The 20,235-nt window shown below is 39.7% G+C and overlaps 1 protein-coding gene across 2 annotated transcripts; it reads right to left on the minus strand.

Annotated features, from left to right (window-relative positions):
- Nucleotides 1-999: 999 nt before the first annotated feature.
- On the minus strand, nucleotides 1,000-19,802 carry LOC127986288 (inactive tyrosine-protein kinase PRAG1-like). Of its 2 annotated transcripts, XM_052588561.1 has the most exons (9): nucleotides 19,658-19,764; nucleotides 18,791-18,857; nucleotides 15,707-16,076; nucleotides 13,305-14,650; nucleotides 8,269-8,414; nucleotides 6,273-6,787; nucleotides 4,853-5,308; nucleotides 3,504-3,812; nucleotides 1,000-2,837 (listed from the first exon to the last, which is right to left on the minus strand). In XM_052588561.1, the coding sequence occupies exons 3-9, from the start codon at nucleotides 15,956-15,958 to the stop codon at nucleotides 2,547-2,549; spliced, it is 3,315 nt and encodes a 1,104-aa protein (XP_052444521.1). In that variant the 5' UTR covers nucleotides 15,959-16,076; nucleotides 18,791-18,857; nucleotides 19,658-19,764; the 3' UTR covers nucleotides 1,000-2,546. The 2 variants fall into 2 exon arrangements, with proteins under 2 accessions (XP_052444521.1, XP_052444520.1); XM_052588560.1 differs by lacking the exon at nucleotides 18,791-18,857 and having other exon boundaries at nucleotides 19,658-19,802.
- Nucleotides 19,803-20,235: the final 433 nt, after the last annotated feature.

The following is a 20,235-nucleotide window of genomic DNA, read 5'->3' on the forward strand; positions in this document are numbered from 1 at the left end:
ATTCAAAAATATGAATCCTAGATTTAGGCCTAAAGATGTTTCGAGACTAAAGAGATTCAGAGAAAGAGTTGTTTATGCAGTTCATCAGATAATATAACCAGGTATAAACAGATCAAGAACACATCAGAAGACGCCTCATCCTCGCGCTCGAGGACAGACGGAGATGATCCTGATCTCTGGTGTTTCAGTGTCTGATCCGGTGTGTGTCTCTCCTGAAGCCTCTATTGTCTGTCGTCCGCTGGAAGCGTCCAGACTCAGAGCAGCTGAAGAGAAAAGCAGCGAATGAAGGCCTTTGTCCAGCGACTCGTTCTGGACTCCCGGGAACAGCATTCCATTGGCCGGAATTCCATAGCAACACATTCCACCTATGACAAAAGAGTGTGTGTGTGTGTGTGTGTGTGTGTGTGTTTCTGGGATCACCGGGCAGATTTCAGGGAATACAGCCAGACGTTCCCAGGATCCAGAGTCGAACTATTGTGAGCCAAAGAGCAGACGGCGAGGAGTGAGTCATAATGAGACTTTGAACATTATATTATCAGACGATCCTTCATCGCTTCATCCTCAAACATAAGTTAATAATCCAGAATAACACTTCCTCCAGTGAAACATCTGCTGTTGTTTCTCACATATTTGTTAAGAGCTGTTTAAACACTGCTTGATCTGTGCAGATTTCTCTCCTGATTCAGACCAGAACACTTTTTCACTGGAGGAAGTGTTATTCTGGATTATAGACTCTATGTGTTTGAGTTAAAATCATCTTAATGCTGGATGTGTTTCAGGTTTTGTCTTCTCCAGATGTTCACTGATGGACTGGAGTGCTGTGGATTATTGGGATGTTTTTATCAGACTCTCATTCTGACGGCACCCATTCACTGCAGAGCATCCACTGATGAGACACTGATGCAGTGCTACATTTCTACAAACCTGATGAAGAAACAAACTCATCCTGATCAACTTAAATATTAAATGAAAACAAATATTTTAATAAAATCAGTAAAATGTGAAAATATGAGACTTTATTGAATGCAGCAGAGGTCTTTGACACACAGTGTATTAATCGAGGATGTTACAGCGCATGTGTGTGTGTGTGTGTGTGTGTGTTTGTCCAGTGTCTCGTTTCAATTAAAACATCTTCAGACTGAAGGATGCTTATGTACAGTAAAAGCTTTAGAGCAAATGAAAATGAAAGAACATGAATCAGGTAATCAGACCGCATCTGCAGCTGTTAAGACCTGCTTCACAAAGTTATATACAAAATAAAAGCCCATTTCGGTTCCATCTGAAGATCTTCTGTGACATCCCAGACTCACAGTTTCATCTCCATCAAGCTCGAAATGATTCACAATCGGCTTCAACCTCAAAATATAAATCACAAAAGGCACCTGAAATAAATCAGTCCACAGAATAAACAATTAACTTTAAACCAGTTCATCAGTGTCCAGAGGAAGCTAGGAATATTGCACCAGGAAGTGGCTTCTCTTCACAAACAGGAAGTTTAATCAGAGCCTCGTGTTTCTACAGCCGCTTTCACGAGGAAGAGTCGACAGTGTTTCTGAAGCGGTCTGTTTCTCATCCGGAGTCTTGTGTGATTTACCCAGCAGAGACCGAGACGCTCTGAGAGAAGAACCAGCGTTACTGAACAGATCTAACACACCGATCGAATCCTGTCACTGCAGATCACACTTCACCTCAAAACCAGAACATCCTTCCCACATAAAGCTAAGAGTCTATCATACTGTGACATTAATCACATTTAAATACATTTTACCATAACCGAGTTACAGACAAGGACATTTACAGTAAGAATAAACTTTAAAAAAATACTGCATCCAAATAACATGACTGTCATTATTGTATTAAGATTTTATTTTTGCCTCACACACAATGTCATGAAAATAGTCACAAATGTAAAACTTCCTAAATTCAAAGAAAAATAATAATAATAAATATTATATTTATTATTGTATGTCTGTACGTATGTATATATTATTATTATTATTTTTTTTTTTTTTTTTTTGAAAAATAGTCACAATATAATAAAATCTTAAATCATTTATGTAGAAAATATTTTCTTATTAAAAAGGCAATATATACTACATTTATATAAAATTGTATATATAAAATTATTATTAATTAAATATAATTATTAATGAAATCATTGAAATAACATGAAAAGTGTACACAGACACACACACATACATATATATATATACAAACACACACACACACACACACACACACACATATATATATATATATATATATATATATACTTATTAATTAAATAGGAAAAGAAATAATGAATTTACATAAAATTTCTATACAACCCACCCACACACACATATATATCCCTTTTTAAATTTGGGGTGAAAAGTGATCTGTACATTTGAGACACACTGAGTTTCAGTCTGGAAGCAATGTTAGATCTATCCACAGACTGATTAGTAAAAGTGTAATGAAGTGTCGTGTGTGCTGGTGTTTGAGTCTAGTGAAGTGACTCAGTGTTAAACACAGCTGATCTGACGGCAGACGGTGTTGATCTGAGCTCAGTGTGTGAAGCGCAGGCTGTAGAGCAGCTCTGCCGTCTGACACAGGGATCTGGGGTTAGCGCTGGAGAAATACTGACAGCAGAGCCAGTCCTCCAGCTCCGCGCTCCTCTCCGGCTCCAGCGAGCGCTCGGCGAACTTCATCATCAGCAGCGCACGCTTCACATCCAGCCAGTTCAGCAGCCCGTGGTCCCTGGGCTCCAGCCTCCACCCGGCTCCTCCATCTGCTTCTGCTCCTCCACACACCCACGGCTGCTCCAGCAGCTCCCTCCGCGGCCCCCACAGCAGCGCCTGCAGAGCAACACACACACACACACACACACACACAGAGTAACACACCTGAGTCACCTGATGACTGGACGCAAGCACAAGACCGTGACCGTGTCCTGAACACTGGGGGGAGGGGGGGCGACTTTACACACACACACACACACACACACACACACACACACACGTGCATATAGACATAGATATATATGTATATGGGCAATTATTCTTTTTTTTCGCGATTAATCGCATGATTTTTGCAATTAATCGCGATTAATCGCATTGTTATGCACAAATTTCAATAATGGATTTAAAAGTAGTGTATTGTGCACTTTTTCCATTTCCAAAGTAATGCTTTATAAACAAAAGTGCAATAACATTTGGTTTGCAAACACAATTTACAGCAGAATTGCTTTTACACAGTAGCTGATAAAATAGAGGGGCGGGGATAAGTAGAGCTCATTAGCATTTAAAGGGACATGCACCAAAACGGCAGCTGTTTTTGAGGGTAAAAGTTGTTTTACATTGCCATTGCGAAATTTTAACCTTAGTACATTATAGAGGTTTCATTAAGACCCTAAGAATCATATTAACTTGTTTAATGCAACAAGACAGATTACGCTGGTGCAATCTGTTTTTAAAACTATCTCCAAGACTAATATTGATTATAGCTGATGAAACGGACACTACCTGCAGGATGCGGCGGGCGTCCTGGATGTGGATGCGGCGTCCGGGGTCAGGCTCCAGCAGCAGGTGAGCGAGTCTCTGCAGGCCGGGCGAGTAGATGGAGGCGGCGGGGATCGGAGGCAGCTCCTCACATCTGTAGTCGTATTTGCCCGGCGTGGCTTCGAACGGGTTACGACGGTGCAGGAGCTCATAGATCAGGATGCCGGTTTGAAACTCGTCGAATTTGTGGTACTGTGCTGCGGAGACGATCTCAGGCGCGAGCCGAGTGTGATCCCGCTTTAGAAATGGGTCGTCTGCATTGAGCCGTTCCAGCTTCAGAACCACAGGAACAAATTACATTTTAAAACAGATTTAAATAGAAATTGTAAATTGTAAAAACACTTCACAATATAAGTGCTTTTGCTGCACTTTGGATGAAATAAAACCAGGCTTGGTGGGTAAAAGAGACTTCTTTAAAAACATAATAAAGATTTTCACATTTTTGAAAAAAAAGTTGTTACAATTCAACAAGGCTGCATTTATTTGAAAAAAAAAATATAGCAAATATTAGAGGTCAACCGATTTATCGGTTTGGCCAATTAATCGGCACCAATAGTTGATTGGCGGAACTATCAGTTATAGGCAAAAACCCATGCTTTGATAGTTTTTCCAGGTTGTGTTTGTTGCTAGAGCAGCTGAAGCATGATAGGAAGTATACCTGCAAGTTTTATTTTGTTTTGTTTTTTTGACCGGTGTGTGACTGCCGTCTTATTTTTATTAGAAAATAATCAAATGTTCTAGAATAGATACTGTTAAAGTGTCAAGAGTTTTAATTTAACTTAACTCTTAACTTTACTGATCAATATACAGTTAATATTAATACTTTTTTTTTTAGTTGCTGTTCAGTCTTTTTTAAAACTATCGGTTGATTAATCGGTATCAGCCGATGTGGTTCAACCTAGCAATCGGTATCGGTAAAATCCACTATCGGCCGACCTTTATTAAAAACAACAATATAGTGAAATGTTATTAATGACAATTATTCAAAGTAACCCCGCCCACTTTGTTTGGCCCTGTTTTTTTTTTTTTTTTGCAACTAAATGACTAACAAACTTTTATCTGACCAAACCTCTTCTCGTCAACTAACAGTCGACTATTAGGGGGCAGCCCTAATAATTAATATTAATACTTTTATTAATTTACAAAATACGGTTCTGTATTTTTTAAAAATAGTAAAACTGTCGGTTGATTAATCGGTATCGGCTGCTGTGGTCCAACTTAGATATCGGTATCGGTAAAATCCACTATCGGTCGACCTTTAGTGAAAACAATAATATTATGTAAAGTTATTAATAAGCATGGCTCCTAATAACCTGGTGTGTGTCGCGGCGCTTGGCTTTGCTGAAGCTGCTGATGAGGAGGCGAGGGAGGCTTTGCTGCTGAGGATCTGGACGCTGCACCAGGAGCAGGTTCTCCATGCACAGATCTCGATGCGTGACGCCGTGTGCTTTCAGATGCTCCAGACCCGCACACAGCTGCAGCAGAAGAAAACACACGCGCCGCTCGTAAACCTCCGGCTGGGCGCGGTGGAACGACTCCCACTCACGGACGAAATCAGCCACGGTCTGGTGCGGGACGTCCCGTGTGATGACCACCACTCGCTCCTGCTCGGCCGGACCGCTCTCCTCGCTCGGGGACATGCTCCGCGGCACACAGGCGATGAAGTGACCGCAGTCCTGCTGCAGATTGAAGTGAGACGGGACGCTCTGCTGCACCGAGAGACCGTACAGATGAGTCCGCTTACTGTCCGGAGCCTGGCCTTTACAGATCTGACCAACACACAGAGAGAGAACAGACACGCGGCGATGATAAATATCAATTAAAAAAAAGTTTTTTTTTTTATATTTTTAAATAAAGCCTTTTGTGTTCAGCAAGGCTGAATATTTATATATATATATATATGTGTGTGTGTGGACACATTTCAAATAAATTCTTATCTTTTGAACTTTCTATTCATCTGTGAATCCTGAAAAATAAAATATGTAACAGTTTCCACTAAAATGTTCAACACTGATAATAATCAGAAATGTTTCTTGAGCAGTAAATCATCATATTATTCTGATTTCTGAAGATCATGTGACACTGAAGACTGGAGGAATGATGCTGAAAATACAGAAATACATTACACTTTAACACAGATTCACACAGAACACAGATGATTTACATATAAAGAATATTTCACAATTTTTCGTGTATTTTTGATCAAATAAATGCAGCCTTGGTGAGCAGAAGACACTTCTTTCAAAGAACCTTATTTATAACAAACATTTGACGGCTACTTTACAGTATATATGTGACCCTGGAGCACAAAACCAGTCATGAGGGTCAGGGTTTTTAAACTGAGGTTTCTACATCATCTGAACTGAATAAATCATCTCTCCAGTGATGTGTGGTTTGTTAGGAGGACAATATTAGAAAATCTGGAATCTGAGGGAGCAGAAAAATCTAAATATTGAGAAAATCATCTTTAAAGTTGTTCAAATGAAGTTCTTAGCAATGCATATTAATAATAAAAAACTAAGTTTTGATATATTTACAGTAGGACATTTACAAAATATCTTCATGAACATGATCTTTACTTAATATCCTAATGATTTTGTCATAAGAGAGAAATGTATAATTGTGACTCATACAGTGTATTGTTGTGTATTTCTCCAAATATCCGTCTGTGCTCCTGATGACTGCTTCTGTGCTGCAGGGACACATGTATATATTATATGTATATTCTCTGACCTTGACAGCGTATGTGTTTGCAGTGTCTGACGCGCAGGAGGCAGAGTAATACACGGCGTCTCCGGACACACAGCAGGGTTTGTTACAGGTCAGTTTGAAGAGTGACCAGTTGCTCTCGTCGAACATCAGTGTGTTCCTCTGTCCGCTGGAGAAGTGCTCCTCACACTTGAGCGCGAGCCGGCGCAGAGACTCGGCGTACAGGCCGCCCAGCTTCGAGTAGATGCCCTCGCGGCTGTCCATGTTCCTGAGCAGAGCGTGCAGGTGCAGCGTGTTGAGCTGCGGAGACGAGCAGGACGTCACCATCCCCAGACGCGGGCGAGGACGGGCGAGCGGATCATCACCCGGGTCGCTCGGAGCCGAGGCCGTGCGGTTCACCTGCTTCTTCTGTGGTAACGGAGGCGGCTGCAGCTGATTGGCCAGACCGCTGCAGGGAAACGAGTCGGGCCGCGGAGACGAGGGGGCGGAGCCTAACGGGCTGCTGGGGAAAGGGGAGGGGCTGGAGCGCAGGGTGGAGTCTAGATCACATGACCAGGAGAAAACAGAGAGGGAGAAGAAATAGTTAATTACTTTTAGTTGAAATGAAAAATATATATTAACGGAATTAAAAATTGTTTAATGTCATTGTTGACATTATATTGAGAAAATACATAATTGATATATACAATATTTACCAAACATTGATAAAAAAAAACAACAGAAAACAATAAAAAGTAAAAAGATAAATAAATAATGATTATGAGATATGTATCACAGTGTTGCTGTCGCTCCAAATAGAAACACATGTGATCGGCTGTAAAATACTGAAATGAAAGCAAGTTTGAAAGATCTGATATATCAGATTCATGATCAGAGTTCAGTATCAGGAAATCATATGATTGTGATTTCTAAATAATTCCCATCAGACAATCAGGAGAATTAAAGTGTTCGGTAAAATGAAACTGTTCGTGTTCCTCATTTCTCTTTCTGTAATCTAATACAACACATACTCACACACACACACACAGTCACACACACACATACACACACACACACACACACACACACACACACACACACACACACACACACACACACAAGAGTCTCTCAGTGGTCTGTGGTCTGCAGATGAAGATCAGTGGCTTCTCGAGGACCATCATCAGAGATCGTCCTGTGATAAACACAAACTTGACTTCCTCTCTAACGCTCCATTATCTGAGCAGGAACACAGCACACACAGCTCAGAACGATCAGGAGGAAGAGCTTCCCTTCTCATCAGCGCTGATTATCAGGAGAGGAAGTGTCCTTCACAAGAACACACTGTTTATAGACTTGAGTTCAGGAAGTTCCCTCAGAGACGGCCAAACTCAACGGATTCAAAACAACTCTATTCTCAATCTAATGAGTGAATAAACACAGAATACACACAAATATGGCACAAAAGTCCATGTTTAATTAGACCTGATGGGTTTTTCCCTCTCAAATCCTCCTGCCATCTAAGCCTTTTGCAATGCATTCTGGGACAGCGGTGTTGATGAAAAATACTAGCATCAGCGTTTGGAAGAGCTTGGCTTAAAATGATTTAATATAAGACAAAACTAACTAAAAAACCCCAAATTAGCTTAAACTGAATAACCAGATTTGGGAAAAAAGCCTAATTTTAAAAGTGTGATTTCAAGACCTGGAAAACTCTTAAAGCTGAATAAGAGTTTAACTATAATGAATACTTTTTTACTAGTTATGCTAAGCTCTTAATATTTTTAATCAGGCAGAAATTGTGAGTAAAATATATTTTAAAACCTTTTTTTTTATCTGTTTTTGAGTTTATTTATGTTTATTTGGGTAATACCCACCTAAATTTGAAAAATGATCACATAAAAATAAAATAAAATAAATAAAATACAATTAAATGAATAAATAACAAAACTTAAAAATAAATAAATTATTAAATTATTAAAAGAATGTAAGTGAATGAAGTTAAACCCCAAGCACTCAAACAGGAGTGTGTGTTGTGTCTCACCGGTGTGTGTGAGCGTCTGCAGGCCGTCTCTGGATGCACTGATGCAGCACTTCAGTCCTCGCTGTGATTGGCTGAGATTCTCCTCTGACCCCTGCTGACCCACACGCTCCAGATCCATATTACTGCCACTGAGACGCTTACACACCCTGCAGACGACACACACACACACACACACACACACACACAGGTTTGTACTCTCCAGCTGTTCAAACTCATGAAATCAAGAGGTTTGTGGCAACAACTGAAGAACAGAAGTGAAGTGAATCCTTCGCTGTGTCATTACATCATTATCTCTCTCTCTCTCTCTCTCTCTCTCTCTCTCTCTCTGTCTCTCTCTCTCTCGCTCATGTCATTTACAGTAAAGAGAAATTACAGTCAGTTTAATCAGGTCTGAAAATCTCTCAAACTACGGATGTTTACATCTGAGAGCCACAATGGGCACTAGACCTGCTATACATATATAAACAAAGATCAACAACACACTCATGATTCTGTGTGTGTGAGTCGCTCTGGAAGTAGAACTGCAGCACTTCCTGTGAGTGTAGAAATACATGTGTGTGAGTGTGTGTGTGTGTGAGTGTGTGTGTCTGCGTGAGTGTGTGTGTGTGTGTTTGTGTGCATGTGTGCGTGAGTGTGTGTGTGTGTGAGTGTGTGTGAGTGTGTGTGTGTGTGTTTGTGAGTGTGAGTGTTTGTGTGCGTGTGTGTGTGTTTGTGAGTGTTTGTGTGCGCGTGTGTGTGTGTTTGTGTGCGTGTGTGTGTGTGTTTGTGAGTGTGTGTGTGCGCGTGTGTGTTTGTGTGCGTGTGCATGTGTGTGTTTGTGAGTGTTTGTGTGCGTGTGTGCGTGTGTGTGTGTGTGTGTGTTTGTGAGTGTTTGTGTGCGCGTGTGTGTGTGTTTGTGAGTGTTTGTGTGCGCGCGTGTGTGTGTTTGTGAGTGTTTGTGTGCGTGTGCATGTGTGTGTTTGTGAGTGTTTGTGAGTGTTTGTGTGCTTGTGTGTGTGAACATTTTGAATAACTTAAAATTAAATTTTTTGTTTTCATTCTAATTTTAAAGTTTTCATCATTTTTATTATTATGTCTATATAGTTAGAATTTTTATTTTATTTGGTCTACTTAAACTAAACAAAAATGAGAAATGAAATTATTTTATTTCAAGTAATGAAAATGTTTTTTATGTTATAATTTGTATTTTTAGTTAACAGTGTAAATAGACACTGCGTAATAATATTTACTGTTATACTAAATATATTAAATTTGATCATATATTTAATTAAGATCCCGAGTCATTGATCTGAGCCTCAGTTCCTCTCAATCTCCTGATTTACACACGTTTCTGCTGATCTCAAGTGCGTCGTACAGACACACACACACACACACACACACACACACACACAGCAGCCGGCGCATTGTGACCTTTCCAAAGATCCTGCACACACACTACAGGACCTGAGTGAAACACACAGAGTCACTCACCTCAGAATCAGCCGCACCGGAGGATCATCAGCGTCTAAGCGTGAATCACGCGTCTGTGTGAGTGTGTGTGTGTGTGTGTGTGTGTGTGTGCTGATCTGCTTTCATCATCATCTCTGACCCGAGGCATGGAAACAAACACTCGAGGCACAGATCATCTGTTCTTCTTCACCTCGACCGACGCTCAGAGGAACGACGGAGAACCATCAGAACCAGACCTGGAGCTCAGAACATCTCCACACCTGCACTTACACCACAGCTTCTGATCGTGAACCATCTGCTCCATAAATCATTCATCAGAGTTCATAACTTCATTTACACTCTCGGTTCCTCAACAATGGCTTATTTAAAGAAGGTTCCCCAAACAGAGCCGATGAAGAGCTTATAATTCATTTATTTATAATTAATATATTTAATTATTTATATGTTCCAGTTTTAGTGTTTTATTTATTCAATTTAAACTGACATTTCATCAACTCCTAAATAAAAATAAAAATAAATTAAATTAAAAAACAGTTTGGAAACCCTGCATTAATAAATTTGTAACTATTGACTGGATTTTGAAAATATGTCGTTTTTCAGATTCAGAACAGGAAAATACTATTTTAGTCTTTTCTACTTCAGGTTTCACATATAATTAAATGTGCTAATTATGTTTCTTTCTAAGCAACTGTGACATTTACTATCTATTTCCAAGCAAATATATCGTCTTCTAGTTTATTTCCCGTGCAGTCTCCTGTATCTGATGGTGGTTCTGATAGGAGCAGCATATTTCAGTAACCACAAACCGCTGCCATCTGCTAAAAAAAGCTCTTGTTTAGATATAAGGTATGAACACAGAGCGTGGATGCTCAGATAGTGTCTCCAGCAGCAGACAGGAAGTGCAGATCATCTCAGTGCACTTTACAGTAGTGACGTGACTCTGGGCCTGGGATGTTCCTGTGAGTCAGTCACACATGAGAACACACAGAACGGAAACAGCTCTGAAGGGCAGAGAGCTGATCCAGCATACGCTGCTAGAAAGAGAACGCGCTTAGCAGTACAAAAACATTTTCCCCAGCACTAATATGGAACACCATTAGTGTCAAAAATTCTTTTCGTAAAACTTTCTGTGGAGTTACATTAGTGTCAAAAGTTTTTTTTAAATATATTTCTCCTGTTCCCCACATCTCGCACACTTTTGGACTGAAGTCTGTTGACGAACCATTACAGCATAAAATAAAAACATTTTCATCTGAAAATTAACGTTTATTCAAGTAGAATGCATTTATTTCATTTGAAAACTTTTCAGAGTAATGTGTATGTTCTTCTGTTAGAAATATATATTTAGGTTTCATAAATTTAGACATTTTTTAATTGTTTAAATTTAATTAAAAGGTATTAATTACAGTGTTAGTTAATACTTGAAATTCTCAAATGATATGTTATTATAAATTACATTAAATATATTTAAATATAATGTCTCATCAATGTTGAAAAAATGAATAAATATTGTATTATAGTTTGTTTGTTTTTTGGTATGGTTCATGTGTGAAGTTAATTAATAAAAGCAGTATATACAATAATAACAAACAAAACGTAATTTTCACATTTACTAATTAATGAAAGTTCATGGTGTGTGTGTGTGTGTGTGTGTGTGTGTGACTTTTTTGTCACTTAATCAAGCCACACTTATTTAAAACATGATGACGTTTTATTTCATGTCATTACGTTTGCGTTGGTTCTCGTGTTGAACCATTTTGACTTCAACCATTAATGTATTTAATTTCTACAGGTGACTTATTTGGTGCACATCATTCTCTTTATATGAAATCTGTTAACTGCATTCACAGGTTCTCACTCTATAGCAACACTAACTCTATAGTGGTTTACCCGACCATTGTGATTATTTCGCATTTACTAGAATTCAATCAAATTGCTTTCCCAAATAATTTTTGCACGCATGCAACTGTTTTTATAAAATAACGATTCTTGTATGCAAAAACAGTGTACAGGTTACAAGGGGTTAACAGTCTAAGCAGATGAAGTTCAATCAGGCTGAAAGTGTTAAATGAAGTAAAGGCTAACAGCAAACACACACACATTCAGTGCTGGCGTCTCAACAACACAAGACCTCTATTTACAGAAAACCCAAATCTCACGTTATACGTGGTTACAGCAGAATAAATGAATCGAATGGCGCTGATTAACAGGCGTCACATTCAGAACGACGTGAACAGATCTGCACTTGATATCGTCTCCATAATGGCTGAAAGAAGGACTGATAAAACTCACTGCAAACAAACAGCAGAGAGACCGGCCTTAAACTCACGAGTCCAGACACAAACCACAATCAACTTCATTCAGAGAGATCGAGAGAGAAACAAAACTTCATCTCATTAAACACTGAGCCAATTAATCACATCACCTTATGAGGGTCGATAACAAACCAATACAAGAAAAAAATAATGAATATCTCACAATGAATATGAATCCAGAGATCAGACTGACCGGGGACAAACTAATAATAGATCACATGATCAGTAATGCAATGATTAGCAATACTAAGAGTTAGAAATGTCCTAATTCCCGCTTCTGAAGTCATATTTACTTGTTTATCAAGAGCTTTGTTGTTGGGAACAATAGGTTCATTCTTGCCAATTTCTTGGGGAAACTGCATTAACACCAAAACACAGTAAAGAGATTTAATCAATATCCAATGGATTGTGAATAAAATGTAGTGTCCTAATTGTTCACCTCCAACCTGTGACTCTGAAGCTTCAGTCAAACAAATGCTAAGCAAAATACACATAACATGCATCTAATGGTTATTTAAATACATAAATAAATGACTGTAATGCAAGAGAAAACATTTTGTAGTTTAAAGTTTCATCCTCCCAACTCAAAAACTGTGTTATTAAAATTATCTCTAAGTTTCCCAGTCATTAATATGACTTGAGAGAGTTTTTCTATACCAGATCACTAACTAGCAATACCAAGAGCTTTGCAATTCATTGAAATGACCAGGTCAGGCAAACCAGAAAAAAACAACATAACTCGGCCTCTGCATTTACGCTGACTTCATGTGTTATTGGACATTTCCTAATCCCCACTTCAGAAGTCTTATTTACTTGTTTACTGCATTCAAGTGCTTCATCATTGGAAACAACAAAAATAATGGAAGACACCCGATTAATTCTTGACAATATCTTGGAGAAACTGCATTAAAGCCAAAATGCATTGAAGATGTTCAGCCAAAATCCAACAGAATTTGAATAAAATGTAACGTCACATTTACTGACAACCAACTAGATGTTCAACATGCAATTATGTTTAAAGTTTAGTCTGGGGTATCATAATTATCTCCAGGTTGCCAACTCATAAATCTAACTTGAGAGCCTATTCGTTTCAAATTCCCAAACCCTAACCTTAACCTGTGTCCAAAAATGACTAGAAAACTCATATGTACCAAAGCACATGAAGTCAACATATATACTTAGACTAATCTGGCTCCATCAAAGGATAAGTATCAATATGATCAACTGATTAATATCCATACAAACAACATAATATAAGGATGCGGCTCTCACCGGTGGTGTTTTTTGGGAGGTGGCGGAGGCGGTGCGGGATCCCGGCTGGTGTTGGGTTCACTAGAGAGGATGAGAGGAGACGGGCTCGAGAGCAAGCTCTCTTTGGCTCTGCCATCCTCTGCCGGCGTTTGACTGGTGCTTTTGTTGGCGGTGCCTGGCATTGCATTGCTCTCACTCGTCCATTCTCTGGACGGAACAGCAGGAGCATTGATGGAGTGGCCTAGTCCACCACAAGAGCCCAATCTCTTGGAGTCGACCTCCTCTTCTTCCTCCTCAATACATCCCTCCAGACTTGTGGCACTGTTAGACTTGTGTCGGACGGCATGAGCATTGGTATCCACTTGTGAGGTCATCTGATTTGGAGGAAGAACCACGTGAAAGCTGAGCTGCGGTAGCGGTAAGGAGAGACTGGAGGTACCAAGTCTTGGTGGACGGGTGCTGATCTTAGGAGGAACAGGGGGACTGGACTGAGGCTTGGGTTGAGTAGATTCGGTGGCATCGGGAGGGTTTGGCCAAGTGAACGCCGGGCTTGATGGGTCTTTGGGCATGGTTGGGCTGAAGTGGTTCCATTGGGTGCTTACAGCCGAATCCGGGCTGCTCAGGTAAAACGTCCGGTTGGTTTCCTCAGTATGGGCGGCGACGACAGTAATAGTTGCTCTTTGATTGTCGCTTAAGATGACTTCAGTTTCAGACTCAGAGGACTGCAGAGCCTTCTCATCGCTTTGAGCATTGGGTTGTCTTTTCCTCTTGGTGCTCTCGGCATAGATCGGCTCTCTTTCCTCGAGCCCGTTTGGAGAAACGCTTGGAGACTTCTGAGGACTCTGGAATCCCACTGACGAATCCACACTGCTCCGATTGTAGCACGAGTCTGATAGGCTTTCGCTGAAGGAGTCTGGAGTCACTGGAGATGGTGAAGTACCTGGCGTCTCATTGGACGATCCATTAACCACATTCCCTGGCCTGGTTCTTCTTTGCCTTTCCTCCGCAGATGCCCTTAGAGGACGTGTAACTCCATCACTGTTTCCAGTCCCATTATGAAGATATGTATCTCCATTGGCATAAGTGCTCTTGACCGCTTTGGTCATCTGTCTGTAGGAGTCACTATTCCCGTTCTCTTTCAGACTGTGTTGAACAAAGCCATCTTCTTGACTCCGAAATATATTGCTGATAATCATGCAGTCTTTGGATAATCCAGTGGGAGAACAAACGTTTGGGGAGAACTTCTTTCCGCAGATGTTGTTTTGTATGATGGTTTCTCTGAGAGATTTATTACATCCATTGCTATCGATGTACAGAGGAGCCAAATCCAGAGCTTTCTTCAGTCCTACAGAGGTCTTCTGCTTGTTCTAAGATACAGAAGCAATTATAAGTCTGGGAAAAATTCTAACACTGGATCACTGGGTTTACAATAAAAAGCTTATTAAATAAACATACTCAACTTGTCAATGTAAGAAACCCACATTGAAATAAAAATATCAAAGCGTAAACAAGCATGATGGATAAACATGGCAACTTTTCACATGCATGTCAATTCAATCAATCCATTGCATAGACAATGAATCACACAGGTATAAGTAACTAATCAATCATCTTCTTTGACTCCACAGATGACTTTATGTGACTGTGTCCATGTGTTTGCCTTGTAGTCTGTCACCCTTGGCGGTGATCTAATTATCTTTGTTTAAACAGCCTGAATGTCTCCATATAACTGCCTTCCTGTACAGGATGCATACATCTGAATGGCAGTGTGTTATCTTGTGTTCACAAAGACATTCCAGTCTCCACCCATGCACTGGAGAATGTTGACCCAACCACACCCACCTTGAAGATATCCCTGAGCTTCACCATAATAAGAGTTTAAAGGAACAGTTCACCCAAAAATTTAAATGTTTGTCTTTATGAGTTTTGTAGAAATGTAGCACTGCATCAGTGTCTCATCAATGGATGCTCTGCAGTGAATGGGTGCCGTCAGAATGAGAGTCTGAGAGTCTCTCATATTAGTTTAGAGCTGTTTAAACGCTGCTTGATCTGTGCAGATTTCTCTCCTGATTCAGACCAGAACACTTTTTCACTGGAGGAAGTGTTATTCTGGATTATAGACTCTATGTGTTTGAGTTAAAATCATCTTAATGCTGGATGTGTTTCAGGTTTTGTCTTCTCCAGATGTTCACTGATGGACTGGAGTGCTGTGGATTATTGTGATGTTTTTATCAGACTCTCATTCTGACGGCACCCATTCACTGCACAGCATCCGTTGATGAGACACTGATGCAGAGCTACATTTCTACAAACCTGATGAAGACACAAACTCATCCTGATCTTGGATAACCTGAGGGTGAGCACACTTTTCACTTTAGGTATTTCTTTAAGAGTTCATCCACTCAATGAATTCGTGCAGTTACCTGTTCTGTATTCGTCTCCGTCTTGACCTCCGCTGTGACGTCCGTGTTCATCATGGTGGGTCTGACAGCGATGGTGGGTTTGCTATACGGAGAGGGAGACGTCACCCCATCCTCGTCTTCCCCGATCAGACTCGTTCGGACACAAGCGGCTCCCGTCGTGCCGGTCGGTCCGTGAGCGCTGCGAGGATGGAAGCAGTTCTTACAGGAGCCTGGTTTCCACACATGCTCTGCAAACTCTCCACACGCAGACATTTTAACGCAGACCTCGAGCTCCTGTCTGATCGACTCTACTGAATCCGGAACAAGCTGAGAACAGACGACGGTGTTTGGTCACATAGTGTGTGGCACAGGAGATCATCAGCCTGTACACCTGAGAAAACACAAGACACATCTGAGATGATTACGAGTCATGCTGATTTTGGTGTTTGATATGAAGAAGCACATGCATTTGGAGAATTACTTCTATGGTGATGGCTATTAAAACAATCATCACACACACAGAAACTCAAAGGTCTTCACAACAAAACAACAACATATAAATATTGACACAAATATTAGCAGTGAAATGAACTTTTAAACTACTACTACTACTACTAATTATTAAGGTTTCAAAAAAGTGGAAAATTGCCAAAAAAAATTTGGAAACTTTCCAGGATTTTTTGTACTTATCAGGTTTATTTTGGGAAACATTCAAGTTTTTTTTAACTTATCAGGATATTTTGGAAACACTCCAGGATTTCTGGAAAACATTCCAGGATTTTCTGGAAACTTTTCAGAATTTTTATTGGAAACATTCCAGATTTGTTTGGAAACTTTTCAGGATTTTTGGAAAATATTACAGGATTTTGTTTGGAAACTTAACAGGATTTTTCAGAAATCTTTCCAGGATTTTTTGGGAAACTTTTGGAAAGCTTAGGAAATTTTAAGAAAGTTTTCATAAACTTTAAACCCTAACCCTAACTTTACAACCCTAATTATTATTAATGAATTAAAACATAATTTTAAGGAATATCACCTGATCAACAGACTTTATTAAATTAAATTAAATTAAAAAATTTAATTTTTTTGCAATGTTTTGTTGTAAATAACTGGTGCCTTTAATTATACTGTTATAGTTATATTAATTATCTTGATTACCACAGTTTTCAATTGTAAATATAAACCACAGATTCCAGAAACAGGAAAACTGAATTTGGAAAAAAAATGAAGTATTTCATAGCACCCCCTAAAATTGTCAAAATTTTAAACAATCATTAAATGGTAAAAGTAATAATAAATCAACTGAATATACATTTTTGATAGATAAAATATACAGTCCAGAATAATAAAAATGTAGAACACTGAATTTGGGGCAAAAAATAAAAAAGTGTCTCCAGAAATATCAACAATGCTGCCACTGAAAAACTCAAAAAGTGTTTCTTTAAAGCTTCAAGTGTTTCTGCCAGGGAAAAGCACTTGTGTAAGAGACTTTGGCCTCAATAATCAGATGAAAGTACTTCACGCTTACTAGTGAAAAACAAAAGGTGCAAATCCGCTCCTGCAGTTCTCGGCCCTCCCTCCATAGAAAGCTTTCCTTTGGAGAGACCTACTCACCCTCCTCATGAAACTCAGGACATTAACAAACTCATTCTGTTCACACACATGGACCAACGACCGTCTATTAGCCGAGCCGGACCACTAAACAAATGTGTTATGGTCGTTAAATACATGCATTTTAATTTACTGCATATTTTCAACCTTAAACAAGTTGCATGGACCAAATCTGGATCATCCCAAATCAATTCCTTAAAAAAATCAACCAGTAGCCGGAAAGATCCAGAAGTATTCCATGCAACTTGTTTAAAGTTAAAAACATGCAGCAAATGATCATGCAAATATTTAATGACGGTAGCGCATGTGTTCAGTGGTTTTCACAGGACAGCACTAGATGGAAATCTTTCAGATCATTATGATCTTTCCTGCACATGTGACTCATTTCTAGACTCTCAGTGAAGAAACACGCTCTTGTAAAGCGAGGAGCAGCAGGTGCTGGAGTCTGAGCGAGTGTGTCGTTGCACAATGACTCTGTTTGATACACTAATCTATTCACAGAAGAAGTTTCTGTTATATTTAAAGACACGGATGGTTAAAACAGGAAATAACCTGACCTTTTTCAAATAACACACTCGAGCCTGAGCAGCTGATTCACTAATAGTTACATTACTTTTCTCTCACACCACACAGACGGAAACATTTTCTCAAATATTATTTATTTTGATTAGTAATATGCATTGCTGAAAACTTCATTTGAACAACTTGGTGCTTGCTGGAAAATCATTGTGAATGTGTCATGTATATTCCATATATCACCCAAGAATCTCCATGGACTGAACCACCTTAGTTTATGGTTTACAGTCTTTAAATACAGTTAATTTTAACATGCACTTTATTGGAAACTATGGTTCCATGAAGAACCTTTGACACCCATAAAACCCCTTCATTCAACAAAAGGTTCCTAGATCACTGAAAGGTGAACCAAGATGGTTCTTCTATGGCTTCCTTTAGAGCAGATTCTGACAGGAACTTCATGAGGGAAACTTTAGAAGCAGATCTTAATCTTCAGGAAGCTTCATGATGTTTATGAGCAGGTGAGGACAGATCAATAATGGCCCGCAGGTTGAAGTCTCCGGCCGGTGTGTGTTTGCTCAGGGTGAGTCGAGCCGTTAGACTCGCTGGCAACAGCTTGACAAGTCAAGACCCAAGACACACAGCAGAAGCAGAAGCAGAAGCAGAAGCTCTTTGTTCCTGCAGCAGCTGAAAACACCTCAGCACTCGTGAACAATGATTGTTTTTGGCTTCAGATGTTGCTCAGGAGGAAGGGTGACGCTCCTCTGGTGCTTCTTTAAACCCTTGAGTGTCACAAACACTTAATCTTTACCTGCAACCTTCGAGACGCATGCATTTACTGTGTAATCAGACTTAAACATGGTCAGATGTGTTCAAATACACTCTTACTGCCCATCAATCCAGCCAACATATTCAATACACCAACATGCAACATGCATTCCACAGATTCCATATGAATCCACACTTTAGACATCTCACCTCCTTAAAGAAACCGTGTGGTCCATATCGAGTTAAATTAAAAGGCTGGTCATGATCAGATGTGACCCTGGAGCACAAAAATGAAAATGAATAAATAAATAAAGTTATATACATCAGCTGAATAAATAAGATTTCCATTGATGTGTGCTTTGTTCGGAGGACAATATTTGGTTTAGATACAACTATTTGAAAATCTGGAATCTGAGGATGAAAAAAAAACATTTAAAGTCTTTCAAATGAAGTTCTTAGCAATGCATATTACTAATTAAAAATTCGGTTTTGATATATTCCAAGAATGGGTCACCGTTCTTGGCTGAATGTCACTTCACTCACTCACTATTTACAGTAGGAAACTTACAAAATATCTAGTCATAAAAGTATAATCATGACTCATACAATGTATTGTTATGTATTTCTACAAATCTCCCTGTGACACTGATGACTGCTTCTGTGCTGCAGGGACAGGTATTTTTACAGAACTTTTCCAGAACTGACCACAGTTTCACCTTTTTCACTAATAGTTTGTAAACTTGTGAAGATGTTTTATAATGAGAAAATGATGGTAAATCGTTTATCAGATTGTACAATTCAGTTTCGCACTTGTTTAGAAAAACGATAGTTATGTGGAAACATGAGGTTTACAGGAACACTGTCAGGAACATCAGACATCATTAAACCAGCGCGACTGGGCGCGTCGCGTCAAAATCCAGCTTCACGCGAATGAATGAACCAAAGCCGACATGAACCAGACTGATCCGGTCCATATGAAACCAGCCTGAGTGTGAATCTGGTTCTGAAAGCGGATCCAGATCAAAGCTCCAGTCTGATTTAATATGTATCAGATCCACGCCAGAGAACAGATCTTACCTGCGCTGAAACACGCGCGATCCCGCCGCTAGACTCCCGCAGAACACGCGTGACTCCGCTCGCTCACACAGAACCGCACACAGACAGACGCGACGCGTGACTCTGCGCTGACCAGACTGAAGAGACGAGACTCCTGCAGAGGGGCGGGGCCTCACGGAGAGAGAGAGAGAGAGAGAGAGAGAGAGAGAGAGAGAGACACACACACACACACACACAGTTTTTTTGCTGATGTTCTACACGGTCGATTGAAAAGGCATTAGTGTTCCAGCCGTCACTGTAATCAATAAAGTGATCAATCGCCTGGAAAAGCCGATCTAATCTACACTTTCATGTTCAATGTCAACAGCTCACATCCCAGAGTCTGGAATTTACTTGAAATTCCCATCATTCCCTGTTCAGACCGCTGGAAGCAGGAGAGGAGAGAACATGTCGTGGCATGAACACTCAAAACACAATTCTAAAGCATCTTGATGTACAAAAATAGCTTAAGCAAAACCTGAAATAGAAATTATTAAAAACTATATAGACATCTAAAAAAAAGACAAAAACAAAACAAAAAAATGTTACTAAAATTTATA

Source organism: Carassius gibelio, chromosome B21 (genome assembly GCF_023724105.1).
Source record: "Carassius gibelio isolate Cgi1373 ecotype wild population from Czech Republic chromosome B21, carGib1.2-hapl.c, whole genome shotgun sequence".
Classification (NCBI taxonomy): domain Eukaryota; kingdom Metazoa; phylum Chordata; class Actinopteri; order Cypriniformes; family Cyprinidae; genus Carassius; species Carassius gibelio.

Coding starts and splice junctions, on each gene's coding strand:
- LOC127986288 (XM_052588560.1), bottom strand. CDS start 15,958: ATGTCTGCGTGTGGAGAGTTTGCAGAGCATGTGTGGAAACCAGGCTCC. Junction 6,788..8,268: donor GCAGACGCTCACACACACCG/GTGAGACACAAC, acceptor CATGTGATCTAG/ACTCCACCCTGCGCTCCAGC. Junction 3,813..4,852: donor AGCGCCGCGACACACACCAG/GTTATTAGGAGC, acceptor GTGGTTCTGAAG/CTGGAACGGCTCAATGCAGA.